This window comes from Kryptolebias marmoratus, linkage group LG11 (genome assembly GCF_001649575.2).
Source record: "Kryptolebias marmoratus isolate JLee-2015 linkage group LG11, ASM164957v2, whole genome shotgun sequence".
Lineage (NCBI taxonomy): Eukaryota > Metazoa > Chordata > Actinopteri > Cyprinodontiformes > Rivulidae > Kryptolebias > Kryptolebias marmoratus.
In genome coordinates, this window is record NC_051440.1 from 17,215,946 (window position 1) to 17,239,627 (window position 23,682).

The 23,682-nt window shown below is 37.8% G+C and overlaps 3 protein-coding genes across 9 annotated transcripts; 1 reads left to right on the forward strand and 2 right to left on the reverse strand.

Annotated features, from left to right (window-relative positions):
- Position 1: 1 nt before the first annotated feature.
- Positions 2-2,295, reverse strand: si:ch211-127m7.2. The gene is made up of 3 exons (XM_037978307.1): positions 2,056-2,295; positions 1,854-1,956; positions 2-681 (listed from the first exon to the last, which is right to left on the reverse strand). Exons 1-3 carry the CDS (start codon positions 2,157-2,159, stop codon positions 331-333), a joined length of 558 nt encoding a protein of 185 aa, XP_037834235.1. The 5' UTR covers positions 2,160-2,295; the 3' UTR covers positions 2-330.
- On the forward strand, positions 1,709-14,746 carry neto2b (neuropilin (NRP) and tolloid (TLL)-like 2b). Of its 4 annotated transcripts, XM_025003713.2 has the most exons (14): positions 1,709-1,896; positions 7,038-7,260; positions 7,786-7,862; positions 8,943-8,999; positions 9,197-9,355; positions 10,863-11,111; positions 11,269-11,316; positions 11,449-11,576; positions 11,984-12,085; positions 12,355-12,481; positions 12,798-12,920; positions 13,303-13,433; positions 13,514-13,606; positions 13,705-14,746. In XM_025003713.2, exons 3-14 carry the CDS (start codon positions 7,853-7,855, stop codon positions 14,152-14,154), a joined length of 1,677 nt encoding a protein of 558 aa, XP_024859481.1. In that variant the 5' UTR covers positions 1,709-1,896; positions 7,038-7,260; positions 7,786-7,852; the 3' UTR covers positions 14,155-14,746. The 4 variants fall into 4 exon arrangements, with proteins under 4 accessions (XP_024859481.1, XP_037834234.1, XP_024859482.1 ...); XM_037978306.1 differs by having other exon boundaries at positions 7,038-7,862; XM_025003714.2 differs by lacking the exon at positions 12,798-12,920 and having other exon boundaries at positions 7,038-7,862.
- A 3,305-nt stretch (positions 14,747-18,051) lies between these two features.
- On the reverse strand, positions 18,052-23,627 carry si:dkey-30c15.2 (uncharacterized protein LOC558938 homolog). 4 transcript variants are annotated; one of them, XM_017405710.3, is made up of 12 exons: positions 23,472-23,625; positions 23,348-23,391; positions 22,554-22,617; positions 22,291-22,425; positions 20,729-20,833; positions 20,594-20,643; positions 20,399-20,479; positions 20,084-20,144; positions 19,809-19,886; positions 18,939-19,092; positions 18,779-18,855; positions 18,052-18,702 (listed from the first exon to the last, which is right to left on the reverse strand). In XM_017405710.3, exons 1-12 carry the CDS (start codon positions 23,499-23,501, stop codon positions 18,556-18,558), a joined length of 1,026 nt encoding a protein of 341 aa, XP_017261199.1. In that variant the 5' UTR covers positions 23,502-23,625; the 3' UTR covers positions 18,052-18,555. The 4 variants fall into 4 exon arrangements, with proteins under 4 accessions (XP_017261199.1, XP_017261198.1, XP_037833972.1 ...); XM_017405709.3 differs by having other exon boundaries at positions 20,084-20,147; positions 23,472-23,624; XM_037978044.1 differs by lacking the exon at positions 19,809-19,886 and having other exon boundaries at positions 23,472-23,627.
- Between the last annotated feature and the right edge of the window lie 55 nt (positions 23,628-23,682).

A 23,682-nucleotide genomic window follows, 5' to 3' on the forward strand; every position in this document is an offset into this window, starting at 1 on the left:
GGAGTTTTTTATCTGTTTATTTTTTTGTAAGAAGAGGACATACAGTATCTGCAAGACAGCACAGTAAAAATAGACTCATGTTGCAGTATTTTTAAAAGAAAGGTTTGTTTATTTTTCTCCAACAATCTTTCAGTAAACATAAAAAGCCACGTTGTTCAAGATTAATTAAAAAAACTAAATAAACAAAACTATTTTACAGAAGAGTTGTGTTTAGTTTAAAAAAACTGACAGCTCATAAATTTCATACATGAGCTGAACTGCTCTCTAAAAAAAAGGTCAAAATTTAACGCAAAACCTTTAACCACAAGTCCAAATTTGAGTTGCGTTTGATCAAGTAAAAAATATTTCCCGCACAAGCCGTAAAGCCTCGTCCTCCTCCGCTGCGTCTCCCGCTGGCCGCTTTGTTTCTGTTACATTGTCCACGTCAGCGTCCATGAGTCCACCATCATCCTGAGCTGCTCCAGACCTCTTCTCTGACGCAGGACGCTGCGGGCCCGTGCTGTACGGCAGGGTTTCAACCTCTGCAATGTCCAAGTCTGTTTCTGAAACGTATGTTGTTTCCAGGTCAGCAGAACCGTCCGAGGACTCATTCTCCAAAATCTCTGCCAAAGACTTTGCTGTCATCGGTGAAATGCAGCGTTTCGCTTTTTTCTTAGAGGTGTCCTTTGCTTGTTTGTCAACCTGTGTGTGAGAGAAACATATTTATAAGGATTAAGAGAAAAGTTCAAGAAGCAACCAACAGTTTACACATAAAACTAGACTAATGTAATTCAGGGGTGAGTTTGTATTTTTTTTAAACTATATAAACATTGTACTGTGTGGGCATACATATAATTCATTGTAATATTTAGTATAATATAATGATTATATTATGATTAAATAACATTTAAATATTTTTAAATTCTATAAATAAGTATATGGTAAATAGACTACTCATATAGCGCCTTTCTAGCTAATCAGGCCACCCAAAGCGGTTTACAACCCAATCTGTGCCCTCATTTACCCATCTGCACACACATTCATACACACTGTGCCACATCTCTCCAAAGCTAATCTGAATAAATTATTTTATAGAGTCTAATCAGTGCTTTAGATCACATTCCTACACCGATGGGGCACATCAGAGGGAGTGAGAGGTTTAGTGCCTTGCCCAGTATGTGACATACTGGTGGAATCGAACCTCCAGCTGTAACCACTGAGCCACAGCCACCCATATAAAACCATCAACTTAAAAAAAGATGGAAGAAATGATTCCATTAACTTCCAATGTCCAAAATCAAAGCCAAACTTACATATATATATAGATATATACACACATTGTATTTATGGGTCCAGAGTTTGCACACTAAGGGATTCAGGGGTGTACCCCTGATAAGAGTGCGCTGCCTGCACATCTTATTGACTAACAGGCTGCCACATCAGTTTAACATGACACTTTTTTAAAGCCTGAAATAACTCATTGAAGCTACACATAATAAAAAAAGAAAAACAAATACATATTTGAACACACAGTAGTAAGGTAAAAACTACACGAATCAACAAAAATCAGCATCATCTGAAGTGTATTTATATTGTTTTTAGTCAGGAAATTATATTTCATTTGTTTACACAGACGGGTGGGACTTTAAAGTTGTACTGCAGCCAGCCACCAGGGGGCGCTCGTCCCTTGCTATGCGTTATTAACTTCCAGCTTCCGGTCCTGTGGCTAGTTATATGTCATTTCAATGTATTGAACGCTCCATACAGCGGGACTATTTACTGTTAGTCATAGAGTTATGCTGTTAGTAGTAATGTCGCGTGCTTTTCAGTTTAAACGAGTTAAATAAATGAAAACAAATGATGAACAGTGCCACCTGCTGGTGAATCCGGGACGTCACACCCTCACAGGAACCGCTGGTAAGATACGAAGCAGCCGCTTCCACCAGCTCCGCCTCGTTCATACAGTAAAAAACAGCTCTGGGGACATATTAGTTTGTCATTGTTAGCAGGACAGACCTCTAAGGACTTTAACTAAGCCAGAAAAATGGACAGATTTTCCTTTCTCTTGTTTATTACCTTGCAGTTTTCCTTTTTCGCCGAGTCTTCAGTGGCGCCTTTTCTTTGACTTGAACCTCTTTCTTCGCCATCCACGGTGGAAGCGCCCGCTGTTTTCCTGACATGTTTTGACGCTTTAGCTTTTTAACGAAAGCTCACATCGTTTCCAACACTTACAGCAAAATGAATTAGTTGAACACAATATAAGAAGGGAAACGGGAAGTAGTTTGTGTTTTGGTGACGTCACGCGACTAAAGAGACTCTTCACCGCCCCCACTGGACAGATTATGTCATTACAACAAACACCATCAGCAAATAAAAGCTGCATTAAAGCTCTTTAAAGTTTGCTCCGTGATTTTTTATTATGAATAATAATAAGCTTATAGGTTAAATGAAAGCACTACTACGAAAACCTTTCATTTGTCAATGAAAAATGTTGGGGTTTTTTTTGTTTGTTTTGTAGCACAAAATGAAACTAAAGTGAGCACGAGTTATAAACTTTAGAGGAACTAGAGTAAATGTACCTTACTGCTGGTGTTTAGCCTTATACTGTGCAACATAAAAACCTTAAGATAATAATTATGATCCACACAAAATATTTTCTTATTGACGGTTAATGTCTCCTTAAATTAAAAAGTTTAAGCAACATTTGTTACCAGATGCCAACTTTAATTTGTTTGTTTGTTAATTTGTTCGCCCTGCTTGATCCTTGATATTTATTCTTTACTCCTCATGTGTCTTTTCTTTCACGTTTAGCAGCAGATTCACTCTTCGTTTCCCATCTAAATGTCTTCTACGCTTGTCCGATTTAACCACATTTGTTTATCTACACAGACTAATGTACATCAGTCACATGACTCAAGCTTTGTTTACAGTGAGCGCATACCCACATTTTAGAATGACATATCAGTACATCTGGAAAACTCCTGGAGTAAACTCAAACTGATATTTGATATAGTTCAAGATAACCCTTTTACGTTTGATTTCATACTTTGCAATAAGTGCCTTTAAATAGAACTTTAAGCAGATTTATTTTGGTAATTTTATTAATCAAGCCTACACGGGAATGTGCTGAAATGACTTTTTTAGTGATTAAAATGGTGCATTTGTAAATCCTCTGATTTCATATCAACTCTTGAAATTTTCTGATCCTTACAAAATTTTCTCGCTTTCAGTTTTACCTCCATAAAGAAATAAAACACGGGCAAATAAGGAACATTCTGCTTTAATAAAAACACACCGAATAGTTATTGGTTCGAATAATCAGAGTCAGTAAATAAATGAGCATTTAGTCTTTAAAAGCAAATTGACCTTTCTCACCACGGCTTTTCTCTTGACTCCCCTCAGCTGCATCTTTACTGTTATTTTTGCTTTCTGAGTTTTGTTACAGTTACATGAAACAGAAGCAAAACTTGTCTAAAATTTCTCCTCCCATTTTTCAGGAGTTAAACACTTTTCCTTACTGCTGGGCGTGTTTCATGCAGAACTGCAGGCCTGCAGTGCGTCTTGTTTTTATACTGGAGATAATCTCTCTAAGTCTTGTTGGATGACACTTTCTTTTCTCTCTTTGCTCCCCTCTCTGTTTTTTTTTATCACCCTTCTTCAGTCATTTTGCTCACAACAGCCCCGTATCAGACTTTCACTTTCTTTCACTCCGTCTGCAAAGCTGCCATTTTATACTCGGTCATTTTAATTATCTCCCTTAAGCCCCTTCCTGTGGGTGCTCAGGCCTTGATTGCAAAGAGCAGCTTTGTATATTTGACTAAATTAGAAAAAAAAAAAACGGGGGTGAAAAAAGGGTGGGGGGGAGAACCATCTCAAGGCAAGCAGCACGTTGCGGAAACAATGTCATTTCCCCCCTCAAGCTCTCGAGTTCAGTGCATTTTAGGAATAACAAATCATCAGGGGCTTGAACCAATAAATAAAGCAATAAAATCCTCCAAATCTCTTGTGACATTTTTATTATTTACAGCAGATGTCAGTCAGTAAGAGTTGTTTTTACAAATAGCTGTACTACTGACCCACATCTGCTTGTAACTTGCTTCAATTTTATGTAACTTTGATAAAAAGGCTCCAAATAGATGATTAATAAAGAGACAAATTCTTTGTGAAACACATTCAAAGCTGCTTCCAGTCTCTTCATACGATATTTGCTGTTAATATAACTTTGACCTAATTACTAACACTGCTATTTTATCATTTTAAAACATCATAATCAATTAAAAAAAAACGTCTGTGTTGAAAGCAGTGAATAGCAGAAGACTCATCCTCCTCCAGGCTTCCTGCCACATCGTCAGATCAAGCTGCGCTAAGAAGATTTCACATCGCTAGTGGCACAAATCTTGCCACTGCTTTTCTTGTGGCTGAATTTCAGGTCAAACATGGTCAGAAATGCCCGTTCAAGTTGCTTACATGAGAGCGTCGGCGTGGAGATTTCTCGTTTAACACAAATTTAACGCTCAAGTCAGGATGCTGGAATGAGCCTCACAGTTTTGAGCGATGACAGCATCTAAAGTAGAAAACATTTAAGCTTTAATATTATTTATTTAAGGCAGAAAGAGTTGATTAGCAGACTTCAGGGATCTTTAGATATGAAGAAGATTATATATATATATATTTATATATATATATATATATATATATATCTGCTCTCGTTTTCCGCAGCCTTTCTGTCACATGTCTTATCTTGATCTCAGCGTCGTCTCAACAGGCTTAACCCTCCTTTGAGTAAGGGTCATCACCATTGGCCATCTGTCGCAGAAACCCTCCTTTGTGATTGGCCATATGGCGCAAGAGAGCACGGTTTAGAAAGAGGAGAATGTCTAATTTCAATGGAGATTTTCCTCTGAGCAGATAAAGTCTGCTACTAGAGACAGAACGCCATCTCTTTATTAAATCCAGAACCATATCATTGAAGTCTGAAATAAAAAAAAACGTCCATTTTCTCTTTTTATTGAGTAATTTTCGATCTTTTAGGGGTTTGTAAGCTTCCATTTAGTTCTAGCGGCTGTGTAACACATCAGAGTGAGTTATATTTTAAAAACCACATTAAAACAGAGTAAAGTACCTTATTTTCTGTTTCTTTATGCGATTTGAGGCAACTATGATGTTCCATACGAAGGATAAATGAGAATTTGCATTCATATACAAAAGTTGGATTCCTTTAATGCAGCTGGAGATAAGCACAAAGAGATTATACTTCTTCTAAAACAGAGAAGCAAGAATACTGTCAACCTAAAGACACAAGACTGGGGTTAAAGAGAAATCAGGAGGCGGTGATCTTAAATATTTATGAACTGACTGAGCTTATCTCACTCAGGACTTTTACTTTGAGTTGTTCTGAGACTTAAACTGCATTTTTTTTGATGCTTGTCTAATGAGGTCAAGTTCTTTCTTTATCTAATCTGCTTTCCTGTCGACAAAATAAAGATTTCACGTGAGCGTAAGAATCAAGTTTAATAGATATGTGTGGGAGCTGTTTGCCATGCACTGTCACCATGCTTTTTTTTTAAAAAAATTCTCCAAACTGACTTTTACTTAATGAGGTCTTTTTATTTTCCTTTCTTTGTCTAATCTGTTGTCATGTGGGCCTGAGATAAGAACAGAGTTCAGCATCATCTCCTGCTGCTTCATGATATGTCTAAATCTGCCTAAGAATAGGATGTTTGTGTTGCCTCTCAGAGGCGGGACCTCCTGGGACAGCACATACTCTAAGCTGGGAATTATGTGAAGAATCATCTTTGGGGATGATTAAATTTCAAGGGTTTTTTCCAAGTAATGTTTCACGAGAAGCACATATGAAGCAACACAAGAAAAGAGAACAGTAAGTTATATTGTAGTGTTATAAATAAAACTTTTTATTAGCAGATGCCCTGTTCGTTTCATCAACTGGGTGTGGGATTAAACACCGGCCCATGCTTTAGACTGATTAGTCGTGACAGTGGCAACATCTGACTCCCAAAAACAATGAAATCTGCAGGTTTAAGACATGCGAGAGGAAAGTGCTGACATACGAGAGCCCAGCGGGGTAGAAGACGCTGTTCCACCATGTTAAAGTCGTGACTGCTTGGCTAAGATGGCCACTCTTCAACAGTAATCAACAGCTGCCGATCACAGCCACATGGTGGTGTCTTAATGACTTTTCCCTGGCAGCAGATAAAAGTGCCGGTTTTCCCTTCGATGCAACAATCTGTTGAGGCTGTTGAGCAACAGCAGCACAGATTCAGAGAAAGTCAGAACATTTATAGTGTTACCAGTGATCGGAAAATGGGGAAATGGTGCTTCGGACAAATCGAACAAATGTTTAATTCGCAACAATCTGCCACCTCCTGCTTCAGTGAACTTTAGCAAATGAAAGATTTATAGTTCATCTCTCAGCACACAATCGTTTGCCTCATTAAGTCCTGACTGATACGTAAATTTTGACCTGTTTAGGTTTTTAATTCCTCCTCTGTTTCTGTTTTCCCCTGGCAGTTTGGGATTTTACCAATTGTCTTTTTTCATAAAAGGCTGCGTTGTGCCTAAATTCGGATTAAATTAAATTATATTTGCCATTGGACCATCACCCACCTCAGCACCTTTAACTTCCTTATATTGTTCGTGCTTGATTTGTACGTCTAACACCACCATCATCATAGTTTCTTAGTCCCAAAAGTTATTAAATTAACCAGCAGACAATATATTCCACGAAGCTACATGTGGGTTGCTTCTCAGTCACATTAATCACATTGTATAACTGGCTATATTATTGAAACTTGACATGAAGTAAAAATGTTGAAACAAATTTCTTATAAATGGAAAAATTCAGTAGCATCTTCTTAGAGCTCAAAAGTTCAAAATGGCTGAAAAGAGGTTGAACATTATGTTCTCATCGCTTTAAAATTGTTCACCCTTTCCAGTGTTTAGGTGAACGTTCCACAAAGGAAATAGAAAATTTGAGGAAACTTTTGATGTTTTGTTGTGGTTTGTTAAAGTTTTGTTATAATCTTTATCCTTTGCTTTAGGAGGCACGCCGCTGGTCCGAGGGCCCAAAGCAGCTTCTGAGTTTATTGGGATTCAAGAACCTGACCCCTTCTTGTCTTTGAAAGCATCACAGTTGATTCGCAGCCATTACAATCGTCTACAAAGACACAAACCTTCCAGTGAACGCAAAACATCGAAAGAGAAAACTCACATCAGTCCAAAAGGGATCTTCTGCAAGCTCTGTCTTCCACTTTGGATGTTTAGGTAATGAGTGATCCAAGAATGAGGACAGAAAACTAACACAACAGGCTTATTACCAGTGAACCCTCCTATAGAGCGAGTGTGTATTTGCTTCATGGAGGCTCACCCTGAATCAACTAATTATGAAAAAATAAAAATGGATGTGGGATTCCCAGTCTAATTCTCCACTACGTCACACAGGGTATTGGCTGGTGTTGTAAACTCATGACTCCTCTGGGAGGACGGGGTGCGCATGCGCAATCATCCTTTCCCTCTTCCAAGCTCAATCTTCAAATCTCCAGCAGCTACAGACAGATCATCAGTTTATTGGAGAGGAAGAGGCTCATCCTTGTGTGACTAGTTTGCGCTGCAAAAAAAAAATAAAAAAAATTGTTCTGTTAGAGAAGAGCGGTTATGAAGCAAAAGCTCTTCAGATCTTTTTTTGCACCAGGAGCCCCTCTCTCTGTTTACCCAGAGAGATTAGGATGAAAAGGTGAAAGCTGGTTTGTGTCCGTCAGTAATGTTAACATGCGCTAATCCGAACCGCAGAAGGGGAATGTGTGGGACACGCAGCTGGTAGAAAAGAAGACTGGGAAAACGACGTGCAACTGAAAGGATGCATGCAGGTGAGTGAGATCAACCATTAGCTTTGGTTTGATTTGTTTGACAGAAACTTTAATCCGACAGGAGGTCTAACATTTGCTGCCTGGATTAATTAATTCACTTCTCCTGACACAACTCACAGTGTTGAAGTGACAGCTTCCACAGTGTTTAAATGCTGCGAAAGTTGCATTTAAAAGAAAATAAATCTGCAAGGCGGAGATTTTTCTCTTCAGCTGGATTTATGTTTTCTCTCTTAGTGTCAGCTTGTGAGGAGTCTTGACAGAAGGAGGATTTGGATTGCTGCTGCTGCTTCAGTCCCTCCTCTTTACTCTGAATATTGTGTCTATGGAGATTTAACGCTTAACAAAAATATAACTTCTGCCTTGCAATTTCAATGCAGCTAGGTTCACACAGTACTTCATTTTCTTATTTTATTATCCTAAGATTATAAGAGATCATTCTGAGTTATTAGACTTCTCGTTTTATTGTAATTTAGGTGTTAATTTGAATAACTATAGCTCATGGTAGCACATAGGGCTTAAAGAAAGCAAAAGCCAAAATAATATTTAAAAACAAATTAAAACAGGCAAATGGAAATCAAACGTTTAAGATGTTCTTCTGTTGGATCACAAGCTGTTTAAATCACAGCCAACATACTTTACAAATGTGAGTAAACTATTTTTTTTGTGTCTGGGAACTTTCAGAGTATAATTTATGTGGGGAAAGATTGAAAGCTAAGCAGCCTAGCTTGTTGATTTACAAACCCCTTTTTTCCCCAGTTGATTTAATGATTTTTATAATTAATATTAGTTTCACTTGCAAAGCAGAAGAGAAAATTTTAAAAAAAATCTTGTTTCATTTCCTAATTTCTACCTTTTGGGTGTGAAAAGGCAGAAATAAAGCAAACAGATGGTTCAATGTTCACTCTCATTGCCTTTGAACTCCTCACCTCTGACCTCTTACGTACATTCAGGGATTCAGCTGAATTCACTGAGACGTTGAACTTGAGCTAACAAATCCTGCTAAGCTCTTTCTATCTTTCTCTTATTCCTTGATTGTACCCTCCTCGCTGCGGTGTCATTTACTGATGGCCTCTCATGCAGTCTGGATACTCCTCCTATTCACTGAAGAGGGATTTTCAATTGCACAGAAGATTAAAGGTAATTGTCATCTTCATTCTGAGTTTGTCTTTATCTCCTTTGTTAAAATAGACCAAATCAACCTTTTATGCATTTCTATTTAATTGAAGGTTTATTGACACAATTGAGTATGCTTTTTTCAAGCTATAAAAGATTTTGTGTCTTTGATAAGAGTCACGAAAGAGTCATGTTTTGTTGGTCTGTTTTGTCACGGGTAGATGGAGGTGCTGGAGCTAAAGAAGGTAAACCCCCTGAGCATCCGAGGAGGTCTCGTCACTGTGGGACCTGGGTTCGAAAACCAGATGGTGGAATCTTCAGTTCTCCGAACTACCCAAACATGTACCCTCCAAACAAGGACTGCCTTTATGTTCTGGAAGGTAAACTTCTTTCGCTTCTTCTACTTTTCGTCTCAAATTATGCAGATTTTAACACTGAATTATGGAAGCCATTTTTTTGTTGGTTCTGGTGTTTAAAGTAAATCCTGTGATTGTCTCCTTCTTCTTACATGTGACATTGTTGCAGCATATCTGCAGCATCCACCAGCATCTTCTTGTCACAGTCTGTGGTAATGGATGATTTAGTGTTTTATCTTCATCTAGCTATGATCTCACCCACAATCTTCTGGGTCGTCTTCTTGCTAGTGCTCTCAGTTGCTCTACTCTGGCAGATCTCAGTCTGACAATTTGTCTTCTTTTCGCCTTGTCTTCAAGGAGAGTCCAAACCAAACCCACAACAGTAACTAGCACATCAATTTCTTTCCGGCCTGTATTTTTATAATGAATGACAAGTAGAAAATGTTGGTCTCTTATAAATACACATCATGTGACCGGACAGAGGACACATCAGGTACAGAAAAACACCATGTAGATGTTTTTAAAATTGTAGATTGACTCTAACAGCACAATATGGACACGAGAGCAACCACATGACATCATAAGCATTGTAGTATTTACATGGTACTTCTGCTAAGAGCACAAAAGAAGCTAGCAATACCTAATTCATCTTGGTATGTACCTGGCATCTACTTACCTACTTACAGGTATCTAAGGGTACTGGGCTGTATTATGAAGGGTCTTGTTACATGATACATACCTGGTACGTACCAGTACATACCTAGCACTTACAAGGTATGTACCGGGCACCTATCGGGTATGTACCTGATACCTACTGGGAATGAAATGTGTTATGAAGTGACTTGTTACCCTGAACTTACAGAGTATGTATCTTGTACTTATCCAGTACGCACCAGGTAAGTAACAGGTCATTGCTACCCACAACAGTATTCCACCAATGGATAAGAAAGGCAAAACCTACACTATAGCTCATAAAAAATCCAAGTATGCCACAATACCATGACAGTGCAGACAGAGCGTTTACGTAGCAGAGCAAGAGATTGCGCAACAATATAGCTAGGTCATGGCTTTGTAGCTTTTGTTACATAGCCTTGACCTAACTATACTGTTGTGCAATACAGTATGTAGTTAGGTCATGGCGATGTAACTTTTATTAATATGGTGTATATGTGTGACTTTTCAAAGGTCCTACTCTCATGCTATAGAATTTTTCAACATGACCAACAAATCTGTGGCAACATAGTGAAATCACACAACAAAGGCTTGAGTATGAAATGCATAAAGAGGCAATGTTGTGATTTTAGAGTATTTCCTTGCATCTCAATACACCATAGAAATGCAAGGCAGATATGCACACAGTAAGTGGGATATATGGTATTAATATTTGGATGACATTTAACCTGTTTTAATTAGAAAGCTTTTCTTCCATCATTATAAACATTCTGACAGATTTTATTACTGTTCATTTTATGTTATATTTGAGAATTATGTCTGTGGCACTGGAAGTAACACAATGCTGGTCTTTCCGCAGCCCTGCCCCGCCAGAGAATCGAGCTGCTCTTTAACAAGTACTTTCACATTGAAGCATCTTTTGATTGTCGTTTTGACAACATCGAGGTGCGGGACGGACCCTTCAGCTTCTCACCGCTCATCAGTCGTTGCTGTGGCACAACCAGTCCCGGTGTCATTTATTCCAGTGGACGTTTTATGTGGATCCGCTTCTTCAGTGACGAAGAGCTGGAGGGTAATGGCTTCCAGGTCCAATACAAGTTTACAGCAGGTGAATAAAATGCACACATCTATTCTCTCTCTACCAACCTGGTACAAGATTTTAAAAAAATGTTTTGCTAGAAGCCTTCTTGCTTATTAAGTACCTGTACTCTGACCATCCTACATAGACTCACATATCTGTTTCTGTGATTTCCCCCCCCCCAAAGACCCTGAATTTCATCTACGTGTGGGAGGACTTATGAATCCTATCCCAGGTAGAGAACCCATTGTGTCTATTTAAGCATATACATCTTCAGAATAAACTCTGAAGCAAAGTCTTAATGTTTAGACCAACTAATGTATTTTTGCCTGTTAGTTGTCACATTTTCTCGCTGTCTGTGGTTCAGAATGTCAGTTTGAGCTCGTGGGGCTCGAAGGCCTGATTCGCTCCAGTCATGTAGACGAGGATCACAAAGTGAAGCCAGACCAGGCAGTGGACTGCATTTGGACCATACGAGCTCCAGCACGGAACAGAGTATGGCATTAAACACGTTCAAATTTTGTTCTTAATTAGCTCATGGTATTTCCTACATGGTCAGCGTTGGTGTTCACAAGCTGATTATGCAAGGAAAACAACTTAAAGGAGTAGTGGCAGACGTTAGGAACATGTAAAATCAAGTTTAGGAACAAACAATGTGATTCACATGGAACAGAATGACACATTTCCACATTTCGCATTTGATGTTATATATTCTTTGTTAAATATGAGTAAACAGGAAAAGCTTTGAGATTTTAGTTTATGTTCCAGCAACCAAAATGTTCCTTACATTAACATTCTATAAAAGTACATTTAATGCTTCAGATGTCATGTGTGCATTGTACACAAATTAGTAATTGGTAATCCAACAGACATAAATCTGGGGTTTTTCTGTCTTGTTCCAGATTTACCTGAAGTTCTTAGAATACCAGATGGAACACTCTAATGAATGTAAGAAGAACTTTGTGGCTGTTTATGATGGCAGTAGTGCCATTGAGGACCTGAAGGTAAAAAAGCAGTCTGACAAAAACATTAGAACAAGCTGTCTCCTCGAACATTGAGTTACTGTTCAGCTATTCCATCACTGTAGCTTCTTAATTATGGGTTTCTTCTTCTGCTACATAACATGATTTATTATTTTCTCTTAGTCACGAGTGTTTCTAGTTAATATCATTTTTGACACAAACATTAAGAGCAGCTGGCCTAGAGACCCTGGCCTCAATGAGACCACGCACGCACGCACAGCTGCCAGAGAAAACCGTGTGGTTTCTTGCAGGCCAAGTTTTGTAGTACAGTTGCTAATGATATCATGCTGGACACCGGTTTTGGAGTAGTGAGGATGTGGGCCGATGAGACGAGCCGTCTCAGCCGTTTCCGGATGCTGTACACTATTTTCACCGACCGTGAGTTTCTCCTTCAGATTACTCTTTTTTTTTTTTGTCACTTTACATTCTTCTGTTCATTCAGTTCTGTAGCTCTGAAAAGTTTAATAGAAGGTTTAGAGGTGTGATTATGGCACACCCATATGGTTGCTACTGATTAATGCAGTTATGACATCTATCTGATAAAAGTTGACTTGCTCAGCAGTTTAATAAGCATACTAACTTACATTCCTAAGATTTTACAGCTGAATACATTATGTTTGACTACTTGTAACTTTGATTGCTTTACATGCTTGTCTGCATACCTGCCATACAGTACACTGTGTCTGTGTTTTAGCACCCTGTATAGGCAGCGCATTCTTTTGCCACAGCAACATGTGCATCAACAATTCTCTGGTATGCAATGGCATACAAAACTGTGTCTTCCCTTGGGATGAAAGCAACTGCCAAGGTACCCCAGGTCTGCTGAAACGCTGGCAGAAACATTCTTCGTTGATCTGCCTTTCTGAATTACAACGAGTTGTGTTGTGCTGTGCGGTATTGTGTATGTCATGTTTGTGTCTGTGTCCGTCTGAGCCTGCTTGACTGTAATTCTGTCAAGTGTTTATAGCAAAATACAAAGATTTTATCAAATGTTTTACTTGAATTGACAAAAGTAGGAATCATCGTTACTATAAACACTTTTCGCTTTCTTGTTGGTAATTGCTATGTGTCGATGCTTCAGCTTTAAGTTAAACAAACTGTCCTGAAGAATGTGTCAGTAAGTCAGATACTGGCGCTTTACATCCCGTGATAATGTATTTTAAACACCATTATCATTCTCTTCTTTGTCCAAAATTCAGACACGAAGCCCAGAGCTGCTTTTCTCCAAATCTCAAAGACTCAGGCAACAATAATCTGCGTGTCCACGGGGGTGGTCCTGCTACTCTTCATTTTCTCCATTATGGTGCAAGTCAAACAGCCACGTAAAAAGGTCATTAAAAGAAGTTGACAGCATGAAATTCATGCCGCCTATTGGTGTTTAAATTATTAATTTATAAACTGTGTCTGAAGGTACTGATACGTAAGAACAAGCTGTTTCGACGTGCTGACCTGCAGAAGGTGTTCGATTCCCAGCACTACGAGCTCTTCAACCGTAGAGACAAGGTTGATTCGATTAATTTGATACTTTATTGTTGCCTATTTTTATTTTTTATTTTAAGAGTGCTATTAAAAATATCTTTTGTCTGTTTTTGAATTTTCAGGATATGTCTGGGAACCTCAGGGACCTGTCAGATGAGCTCCTGTCCATGCAGGCTCTCAGGAGATTGTCGTCGGGATCGCGCTGCATTCATGAACACCACTGTGGCTCTCAGGCCTCCATCAACTCCATCAAAGCCGGTCACAGTGGATACGTCCTGGGAAAAGGATCTATAGATCTCCCCCCTTTTAGAGGAGACTGCCAGACTGCTGCACCCCCTTTGAGAGACTTGATGAACAGCAGTTTGCGGAAGAAGAGCTGGCCCAGTGTGAAACAAAGCCGAATGCAGGGCCACCCAGGAATGAGCGGTCAGATGCTGCGGCGGCAGGACAGAGTTATGGAGCAGGATGAAGAGGAGGCAGAGGGAAGGTATGATCTTTATGTGCGAAGAGCGGGAAACCAAAGAGGCAAATATGAAATGGCTCAGAGAAGAACTTTGTCCATGGACTTTTGAAAAGAACAGTTAAAACTGCGGCAGTTCGGGGATTGAACCGTGCTGAGAAATTCTTTCCGCTGCTCTCTTCTTCAGGAGTCGCCACAGCGATCCGACTCGCATTAAAGATTTGGCAATTGTTTTATGTCAGATGCCCTTCCTGCTGCAACCTGGGCTTGAAACTGCAGACTCAGGATTACAAGACCTCTGCACTGACTACCAAGCTACCGCAGCCCTGTGCTAACATTCTTAAAAGTGGAAGATGAATGAAGGGTCACTGTCATTTGCCACGTTTTTATTTGCCTTCTTTTCAGTAAGGTTGAAAAACAGTTTTTTTGTTAAAGGGCATAACTCTGAGAACTGCCAAATCTTCTCAGACATTGAAACAGCTGCAGGGAAGCTGTTATCAAATTTGCGATAAAAGCATAAACATGACAACATATCATTATGCTTTGTTGTACTTTGTTAAATGCATTTTAATATGAAGCAAATAGATTTATTGGTTATGAATTGGTGTTTTGGAAATGTTGATGAAGTGTGATCTGAGTGGCAAAAAAATTACCTCAGTTTGTTTTGATTTAATAATGTATGTATTAAGAGAAATAAATGGATAAAATAGAGCACACGCTGGTTCTCACGTGTGATTTAGGGCCAGTTTCCAGGAGGAAAGAGTGTGTTGACAGGGTTTTTTAATGGGTGTGTCTCTGGTGTGTTTTATAAGTATGCCATCTGGATTTCCCCTCATGAAACTCCCTTTGTTGTCATAAGATAGTGTTATAGAGGAAATGAAAAATGTTTTGAAGCGAACATAAATCAAAAGAAAGTCATAAAAGGAGCTTGTTTTCAGAGTCTCTCATTTGAAAAAAATTACACTAATTTAAAATTAATAATCAAAGATCAAAAAAATTACAAGGGTCTCTTCAGCCTTTTTTTTTTGTGATCACTCTGAAGTGTGACGTATCCAGTGCCAAACACAGGAACACCAACAAGGCAGTAAATAGCAGATATAGATAGTGAGCGAGTGAAATGGTTCAGTTCATTGTAATTAATTGTATAAACTGACCCAAAACTACAACTACTGTGTCATTCTTCAGCTTCCCAAAGGACAAAGAAAGTTTAATGGATGTGGTTAGTTTAGCTTCTGGTCAAAATTACAACCCAAAGTCTGGTGACTGACTGTGGAAGTAATGTTCTGAAGAGGACCACCTGAAATACAAACCTTCAACAGAAGATCGGACCGACAACGGACACCTCTCTCTGTCCGGATGGGAAACTCCTCGAAAACTGTGTGACATCATTGTAAAGCTTGGAGGTTTCTCTTGTAAAATGTGGGGCTCGAGATCCCGACAGCATCACTCCAGACAAAAAAGTCTGGGGTGTCCTACAGCGGTCCTTCTACGTCACCAACCAACGAGGTAACACCAACCACACAATCATCCCACTTCAAGATTTTGACACAAAACTCTAAAAACAAGTCATTCACAGAGATATGGACCACTGGAGTGTTTTATGATAGTGTTTAACTAAAAGAAACTTAGAATTTTTCATCTTTTCTTTCATTTCCCCTTTAAATAATTTGTTGGCAAGGCCCCCTTTATAAAACACTTTCAAGTTTCATTTTCCATCTGACTGCAAACAGCTTGTTCTAACAGGCAGGCAGATGACAGCCAAGAGAAATCTAACCAACTTTGTAGCATGGATAGATTTAGTGAGTGCAGTATTTGGAAAACTAAACATAACACAACCTGTAATAACTTCAGGTTTCGAGTTATCGTGGTGAGTTTTTAACATTCAGGGTGTTTTTCCTTACTGATGATGTGATCGTGTGAGGACTGTTCCCATGTTGTCTTCAGAACATGCAGCATTTTTACAAAAAAATCCCCCAGATGGCTCCAGTTACCCTGGAGGCACAGCCCTGACAGACCATATTCAGAATGCCTCGTTGATTCCTTTGCAAATCCAACTTTGTTCGCTTCATTTATCATATTCAACAAACTCACTGGGCAGATAAATATTAGAGCGGCTATGCGTGCTCGCAGGCAAACACATTCACAGGCATTCTTAGTGCCTGTGAATGTGTTTGGTTGCTGTTTACGCCATGCAGCAGTGTTTTGACCTTTGGTTTGTAATGCCTAGGAACAAGCAATGCTATAAAAATTGTTTTCTTTGAGCGGCTTACTAACATCTAACATGATTGATAAAAAGAAAATATTAACCTAGCAGGGGATAAAAAAAACTGTGCACTGTAACAAATAAGCTCTGTTCTTTTAAAACACCTTAAAGTATCTGTTTGTTATTATAGAAATATGATTTATGAGACAGCTGTGATGCATGGTCTTTGTATTACGCGGCAGGGTATCTGTGACACATTAGATAATAGATGGCTTAAAGGAAACAGAAAATTAGGTCAGTGGGTGTATGAAACAGTCTGCAGAGCTTTTATCTCCACAAAATGACTTAGCAATAGATAAGAACTCCGCTTATCTCCTATGTGTCTGGTTTCAAAAACAAAACAAAACCAACAAGTTTTATTCACCTCAATTTATTAGTAAAGTCTACAGATAAATGACAAGTTGGAGAAAAAGAAAATCCAACACAAAGTTTCTTTTTAGTTAGTGACCCCTAATGCCACATACGCCAGTGCAGGTATTGCCTTCTTGGGGGAAATCACCAGAACAGAAGTGCTTCATTTCTGGAATTATTTGCATTTTACCAAAACGATACCTGCAAATGTCCCCACATCACATCAGGGCTATTAGATCAGTCATTTAGGTTTCATCGACACTTAACTGGAGCCAATCTGTTTGTGCAAAGTTGAAATGACAGTTTCTGCTTTACACCTGTGTATAAAAAACTCCACAGTAGGACTAAAACATTATAGCTGTGGGCGTTTGTCACAAGGCTTTAAAGGTATAAAATCATTTCCAAACCTCTTCCCTCTATTAAAAGATTTTTATAGCAAACTGTGTGGTGCAGTAAAAAGGATGTTTTCCACAAACTAGCCAACTGAAACTATATTTAAGCTGGTACTGGAAATTGGAATAATAAAGGGCTGAAAACGTGACCTGATGAACTGTCCATCTTGGCCAAATGTTGATTACCCATGTGAGTTTACTACAAGGTAACATGGGTTTCAAGGTGGATTCCACATGTATTTCCTCATATACTGATTGAACCCTAAGTGGGCCATATTTAAGTCCCCAATTTTTACATCTGTGAACCAAATAAGACTCGAACAGGGAGCCCACATGGGTTTTCATTTCAGTACCAAACTGTAACCAGTTTGTGATAACAACCTAGTTACAGTACCTATGACCGAAATTTCTTGTGGTTAAGTTCTGGGTCAGATATCAAAATTATATTCTGTAGTTTCACTTTATTGTCACTCGAAATTCTTCACTTTTCTTATCTTTTTATTTGCTGGAACTTGTGAAAGCTTAGGTTTACCAGTTAAAAATACCCGTTTAGGGTAAATAACTTACATAATTATGTTTAGATGTTACAGGAAAACATGCTTAGCTTTAAAAATATATATACTTGACTAAGAGTTACATTATTCTGTATTTTTGGTTTGTTTCTAAGAACAGTAATATAACTTCATCTTGCTATCTTTAGTTATGGACTAACCAGTCTGCTACTGTACGTAGAGTTCAGCGTGTGGAGTCCATAGGTCCACTGAGGAATGCTGAGTTATTGCACAAAAAAAGGAACACACTATCTGCTATGTCATGTTTGTGTGCAACCACAAATGTTAGCATTTCTCACAAAGAGATTCCTGTGTGTTTATGCAGGTGAGGTCACACATAAGGCATGTGTGATATGTTGGCAGGAAACGCGTCAGACGGGTAAGTCGAACTGCGGTAAATGGCGGCACATGCTCTCTAAACAAAATAAAACCAAGTGTAAAGAATGCAGTCGTGACAGGATTTACGTAATCTTTATTTAACCAAAGAGAACTGAGGAACAGCTGAACATGAAATCAGTATAACTGAGTAAAGAAGCCCGTGATTAAAAAGAATAAATGTGAAATCACAAACAGCTGTACAATATCATTTGCATGATACTTCAAGTATCTCAAGACATAGTCAGTAATCTTTGATATATAACATTTTTAAGAAAACTGTACAATAACCAAAACAAATATAAATACAACACTTATATTTTTCAGAACTTGTCTGGCCACATTTATTTAAAAAATATACACTATATTTTTGTTGTTTTTTATGACAAAATCCACAGTAGCTGCATTAAAAGAATACATAATTTCTCACGTTTTGAATGTCTTTATGTTTCCTTTGTTTCCTTTGTTTGTGATTTGCACTGCTTAGTCCAGTTTTTTTCTGTCATGAAGGCATGACGTGTGCAGTTTGTCTTCCTAAAGCCATTACAGGGTGTTGCAGCACAACGATGGCCCTCGTAGCATCAGCTTTTTAGTGATTCTTCAAAGAAGGCCTTCTGGCTGTATCCCACCAGGGGTGTGGACTCACCGAGAACAACCTCTGTGAAGTTGGGCCGTTTCCAGGCATAAACCATGCTGTTCAGGAAGCCTTGAAGGGACACCGTGATAGCCTGGAATAAACAAAAGCAACACTGTAAAGAGCAACTTCTTTTTTTTGAGAGCAAGCATTATTGTTTTGATACCAACCTGAATGCAATAAAGAGGAAATAACTTTGTTTGTTCAATCTTTAATGTTGTCACTGACAGCAGAATGACAGCAAGAGCTACGGGATAAAAATGTATAAATTAATGAGATGCCAACCACATGCTAATTTACAGCTAATAATAAGTTTGTAAGTGTGTGTACCTGGTACCCAGCAGATTATGATAACTAACACCATATTCCGTGCTGTAGAAATCCCTCTTCTGAATTGCCTCCTTGAAAGCCCATCTCCTTCCACAGGGAAAAACCCGACATACGTGCGCTCTTCATACCACCTTCCCACCTTGTAGTAAATAAACTGAAACAAAAACAAGTTATTAGAGTCTTCCTGAGAAAATAGTTCAGATCTTTTAATGTGTGGTTCTGTTGCAAAGTTATGAACAATTAATGTCTTATGTGTTGTAACACTTTGAACAATACAAATTTAAACTAATAGAGTTTAATTTTGACCAGATTGACGAGCTAACAGTCAGTCTGAGAGGGACCAAGACTAAAGTGGATTTCTGTCATCTTGAAATAACTTCAGTTTAAAAAAAAGTCTTAACAGTTTATGTGAATCCTTTTTTTTATCTTTACTTTGCTGTCAGTTTCTCATTACACTATTATTTACGTAGGGGTGTAGGGCAAATGTAAAAGGTGGAGGCAGTGTGAAATTGGCAGCAGTGTAAAGTTTTATAGACTAGCATTTGCATAGACTACTATAAATGTTGTTTATATTGAATAGTTTTTTTAATAGCAGTAATCCACTTTGTTCTTGGCCTCTCTCAAACTAGCTGTAAACTTATCAATCCAGTCAAAATGATACTCTATTTCTCTCAACTGAGATTTAATTAAGGGATCTTACAGCAGGTAAAATATTAATTGTTTATAAACTTTCCACCAAACTCCACTTCAGTAGATCTGAACTATCATTTTAAACACTGTCCATGTCATTAGATAGTACAATTGAATTATGATAGAACAAACTCTACATGGCAGGCTAGCTATCAATCAAAATGACTGTTATTGACTCACAGAGCAAGAGGAAATCACTGATATCAACACAATCGGAAGAACAATTTCGATGAAATCATTACGAACTTTCTCCATTGTCTATGGAGAAGAAATACAATGATGTTAGCAAGAATGCACATTCATTTATTGATAAAACATAATTTGCCTGTGAAATCCAAAATGCAGCAATGAAAGTGAGTAAAAATCAATGAAAAGACAGGTAGTTTTGTAAATCAAAACACTGCAAAACTACTGAAGTCTAAAACAAGAGCATTAAAGTGTGTGATGATACTCACTTTCTCATATGTCCCAGGACCTGAGTAGGAATTGTTCCAGAGAGTCAAGAACAAAATACAGCTGCTGCAAAGAAAGAAAGAAAATATTAAAAAGAATGAAAAGTCCACGAAAAAAAAGTTATTTTACTGGTTGGTTGGTTTGTTAGTCTGGTAACAGGATTACTTAAAAACTAAAGAACAGATGTTGATGAAATTCTCAGGACATGTTGGGGTTTTCACATAGAACAAGTGATTACATTTTGGTGGTGATACAAAATTGGAGGTTTGCGCCCTAAGTGCTTCAAGTTAATAAATTTGATTGTGATGTTTGCTCACCTGTTTGCAGAATCATTCTGGGAGATCTTCTCCTGTGTTAAAAAGATTGCATAAGCACAGTAAAGTGCAATTGGAATCAACCTAAAATATTGAAGACAGAGAGAGAACCTTCAGTTATAGATACGGTGAAATTCTTAGGCGCTGCTCAGGTGAATAAGTCTGCAGTATTTAAAAATATCTGGCTGACAGACTCACCACACAAGGAAGCAAAATGGTGTCTCTACAAAAATCTTTTTGCATTTGGTCTGTAAACCAAGAAAAAATAGACAGAGCATGAAATAACTGAATCGTGAGAAAGTTTGAACGAGTGATTAAAAATGTATGCCTCACCTGTCTTTTCTCATCATCTGGAGCTCTTTCCCTCCATCCCTGTATGGCATTCTTTGAATTCCAGGCGTAAACAACCACCAGCAGAAATGAAATCAAATAAAAAGTCTGGAACGGAAGGCAGAAACACGGACAGAATAATTTACATTTGCATCACTGAGGTGAACAAATATGCTATGAGTGATTAATTTATTAAGTCTTCTTGTAGAACTAATTTGTTTAAAAGATTAACTAAGGGTTTCTGAACAACGAAAGAGTTCAGTAAGTTTATACAGTTTTCTTTATGAGGACTTTTTTTATGATTTTTTTACAAGGACATTTTTACTATTTAGAACAGATAAGATCTTTCTAAAAAAGAAAATGTAAAATGAAACAAAGACTTTTCTCTGTTGTAAAAAAGAAATTGCTGAAGTCACAAATTCAGTATCATGTCTGTGGGCTGTGCAGTATGTAAAGATGGGGAAAGTCAGCATGACATCATTTATTTGTTTTAAAATCATAACAAAGGCTTCATGTCACACAGAAGATATGAAGCCTGAAAGCCACCGAAATCCAGCCCTGCCCATAATTATCTCAGGGAAAACCACTTATGAGTTTTAATATCTCCAGAGAAACCAAGACACTTCCGTGTTTATAGTTTTGTTTTTTCTTCTATACATGTCATTTCTCTGAAGTTTTAAGCTTCAGCAAAGTTTAAAATACACTTTCCTTGACAAATAAAAAAGGCCAGATTTCCTTAAAACAATCATTCAAACACTAAAAAGGGTTTCAGGTTGGGAGAATTCATCTTAATAGTTCCAGATGCAGAAAAAAATGTCAGAGCAGTATTAGTATTTCCCTGCAGCAGAGTTCTCTCTCTTTTATATGTATAAAGATAAATGGAATAAGTGATCATACTTTATTCCACAGTGTTTGGAACATCTGGGGTTTTTGCATTAATTGAACAAGGAAAACGTCACAATGAGAGTACCAATCACAACTGTGTCTGTCCCCAAAAAAGATTTTGGTCTAATTTTAGGATCTTTAGATTACAGTTATGTTAGACTTTAATTTTATTACCATTTGTTAGAAATTTTTTGGTTTATAATTATTATTCAACATGTGAGCATGATCAAGTTGCATAACAACTTCACCACCTTTGAAGTTATGTAAGACTGGTTTTGTCCTTACATAACATTACATGCCTTGTTGTTTGTTGTGTGTGATCAGAATTCCAGAAACTTTAGTAATTAGTGCTTTAGTTGTTTAATTTAAATCTTTTTAAATTTAAATTATATTTTAAATGAAAACATTCATTCAATATAGCATGACAAAAGGGCTCGGGCTTTATAGTTGCAATTAAATCAACGCAAGGTGTTGAATGAGTTTACATGACCCTGGTGAACGCAGGGAAAATTTTACAGTTACATGAACTGACAATAAATTAATCATTAACCCTTATACTTCAGATATTTGAGCTTGGAAGCAACAAAAATGAAATTAAACTGCCTAACAGTTCACAGAACAACAGTTCTGTGAATGATTTACATGTGGGAGAAAGAGTTTCATTCCCTCCAGATACTCACCAGTGAAAGTGGCAGGCTGTAACGGCAGATGAATCCAATTTCGGTTTTAACGTTAACTTTGTTCATGACAGAGGTGGACATTAGGATCCCAGAAGCCAGGAGGTCTGCCAGGGTGAGCTGCACCAGGAGGTGGACCTGGAAACAGAAGCACAAGAAAGATACTGCCTTGCTGCAAAACTGGGGTCTGCAAAACAAAGTAAATAACCAAATATAATGCAACTTTTTGTCCTTTCTGTAACCAAACACTGACCATCTGGACTCACCTGATGTCTCAGATGTCTCCATTTGACTATGGAAACCACCAGGACTGAAAAACTCCCAACCAAACTGCAAACATTTGGGTGCAAATTAGGTTTGAAGAAGTTTGAATACGGCTTTTGAGTTGAAAATAGTGAACAAAAGTAGATCAAAATGTAATTCTGATCTGAGGTTATAAACTAAAACTTGAACTAGGTGCAAAAAATTAAAATAACTATATTATAAACAACTACATTCAAATAGTCTAAACGTAAAAAAATTGTTATTGATAAATATATATATATTACAACAAAACAACAGCTGAACTCATACTTAGTTTCATAATATATATACTGTATATACTTCAAAGTATCAGTGTCAAACTAAAGACAATAAAGAGAGAGTGAGATAAGAAAAACCAATCTGTATGAAAGTGAAACTAAACTGAACTTAAAACAAAAATAAATAATCTAATCAAAAGCCCAAATACAAATTAAAATACTAGATTACTTTAACTCTGGTGTCTCATCATTACTGGGTGTGCTTCAGTTCATGTAAAAATTCTAAGAACAAATTAAATGAGTGTCAGACAATCCTGCATTGTACAGTAGCCTTTTGTACGCACATGGCTGGAATAAAAACACAAAAACAAAACGTGGGCTTCTTAATACATGTTGCTCTGCTGCTTTGCCAAACCTTTTCTAGAGAGCCAACAGAACAGCAGCAATGAGCTGCAGACACAAAATCCGATATAATATACTGTAAGTCTGTCTGCAAGTGTTATGTAACTCAAGAGAAAAAGAATGAGGAAGAACAATACCTGAAAGTGAGAAAGGCTATGTACAACTCAGCGAGGATATTAGTCTGAAAAGCAAGATTAAAATAAAATCAGAATCATTGGCAGAAAATATTTCATTAGTTAACATTTGAGAAAAAGTTCTGACCTGTTTCCAACTCAGTAAAAAAACACCCATTTTGTATTCCGTTTATCCACAGCTCACGCACAACAAATGTTCAATTAAATGTTGCTTCTCCATTACAGGTCTCTGCGAAAATGTTATAACTCCTCACGAGATCCCTTTATAATATCTTTCCTCTTGTTGTCACGTGCTCCTGACTCCACCTGTTCTGCCCTGTGTGCGTGTGAAGACAGGT

Coding starts and splice junctions, on each gene's coding strand:
- neto2b (XM_037978306.1), top strand. Junction 11,112..11,268: donor CCAATACAAGTTTACAGCAG/GTGAATAAAATG, acceptor CCCCCCCCAAAG/ACCCTGAATTTCATCTACGT. Junction 11,317..11,448: donor ACTTATGAATCCTATCCCAG/GTAGAGAACCCA, acceptor TCTGTGGTTCAG/AATGTCAGTTTGAGCTCGTG.
- si:ch211-127m7.2 (XM_037978307.1), bottom strand. CDS start 2,159: ATGTCAGGAAAACAGCGGGCGCTTCCACCGTGGATGGCGAAGAAAGAG. Junction 1,957..2,055: donor CGAAAAAGGAAAACTGCAAG/GTAATAAACAAG, acceptor ATATGTCCCCAG/AGCTGTTTTTTACTGTATGA. Junction 682..1,853: donor CGTCCCGGATTCACCAGCAG/GTGGCACTGTTC, acceptor TCTCACACACAG/GTTGACAAACAAGCAAAGGA.
- si:dkey-30c15.2 (XM_017405709.3), bottom strand. CDS start 23,501: ATGGGTGTTTTTTTACTGAGTTGGAAACAG. Junction 22,618..23,347: donor ATAGCCTTTCTCACTTTCAG/GTATTGTTCTTC, acceptor AAATGTTTGCAG/TTTGGTTGGGAGTTTTTCAG. Junction 19,093..19,808: donor CAGTGATTTCCTCTTGCTCT/GTGAGTCAATAA, acceptor TTTTTGTTTCAG/TTTATTTACTACAAGGTGGG.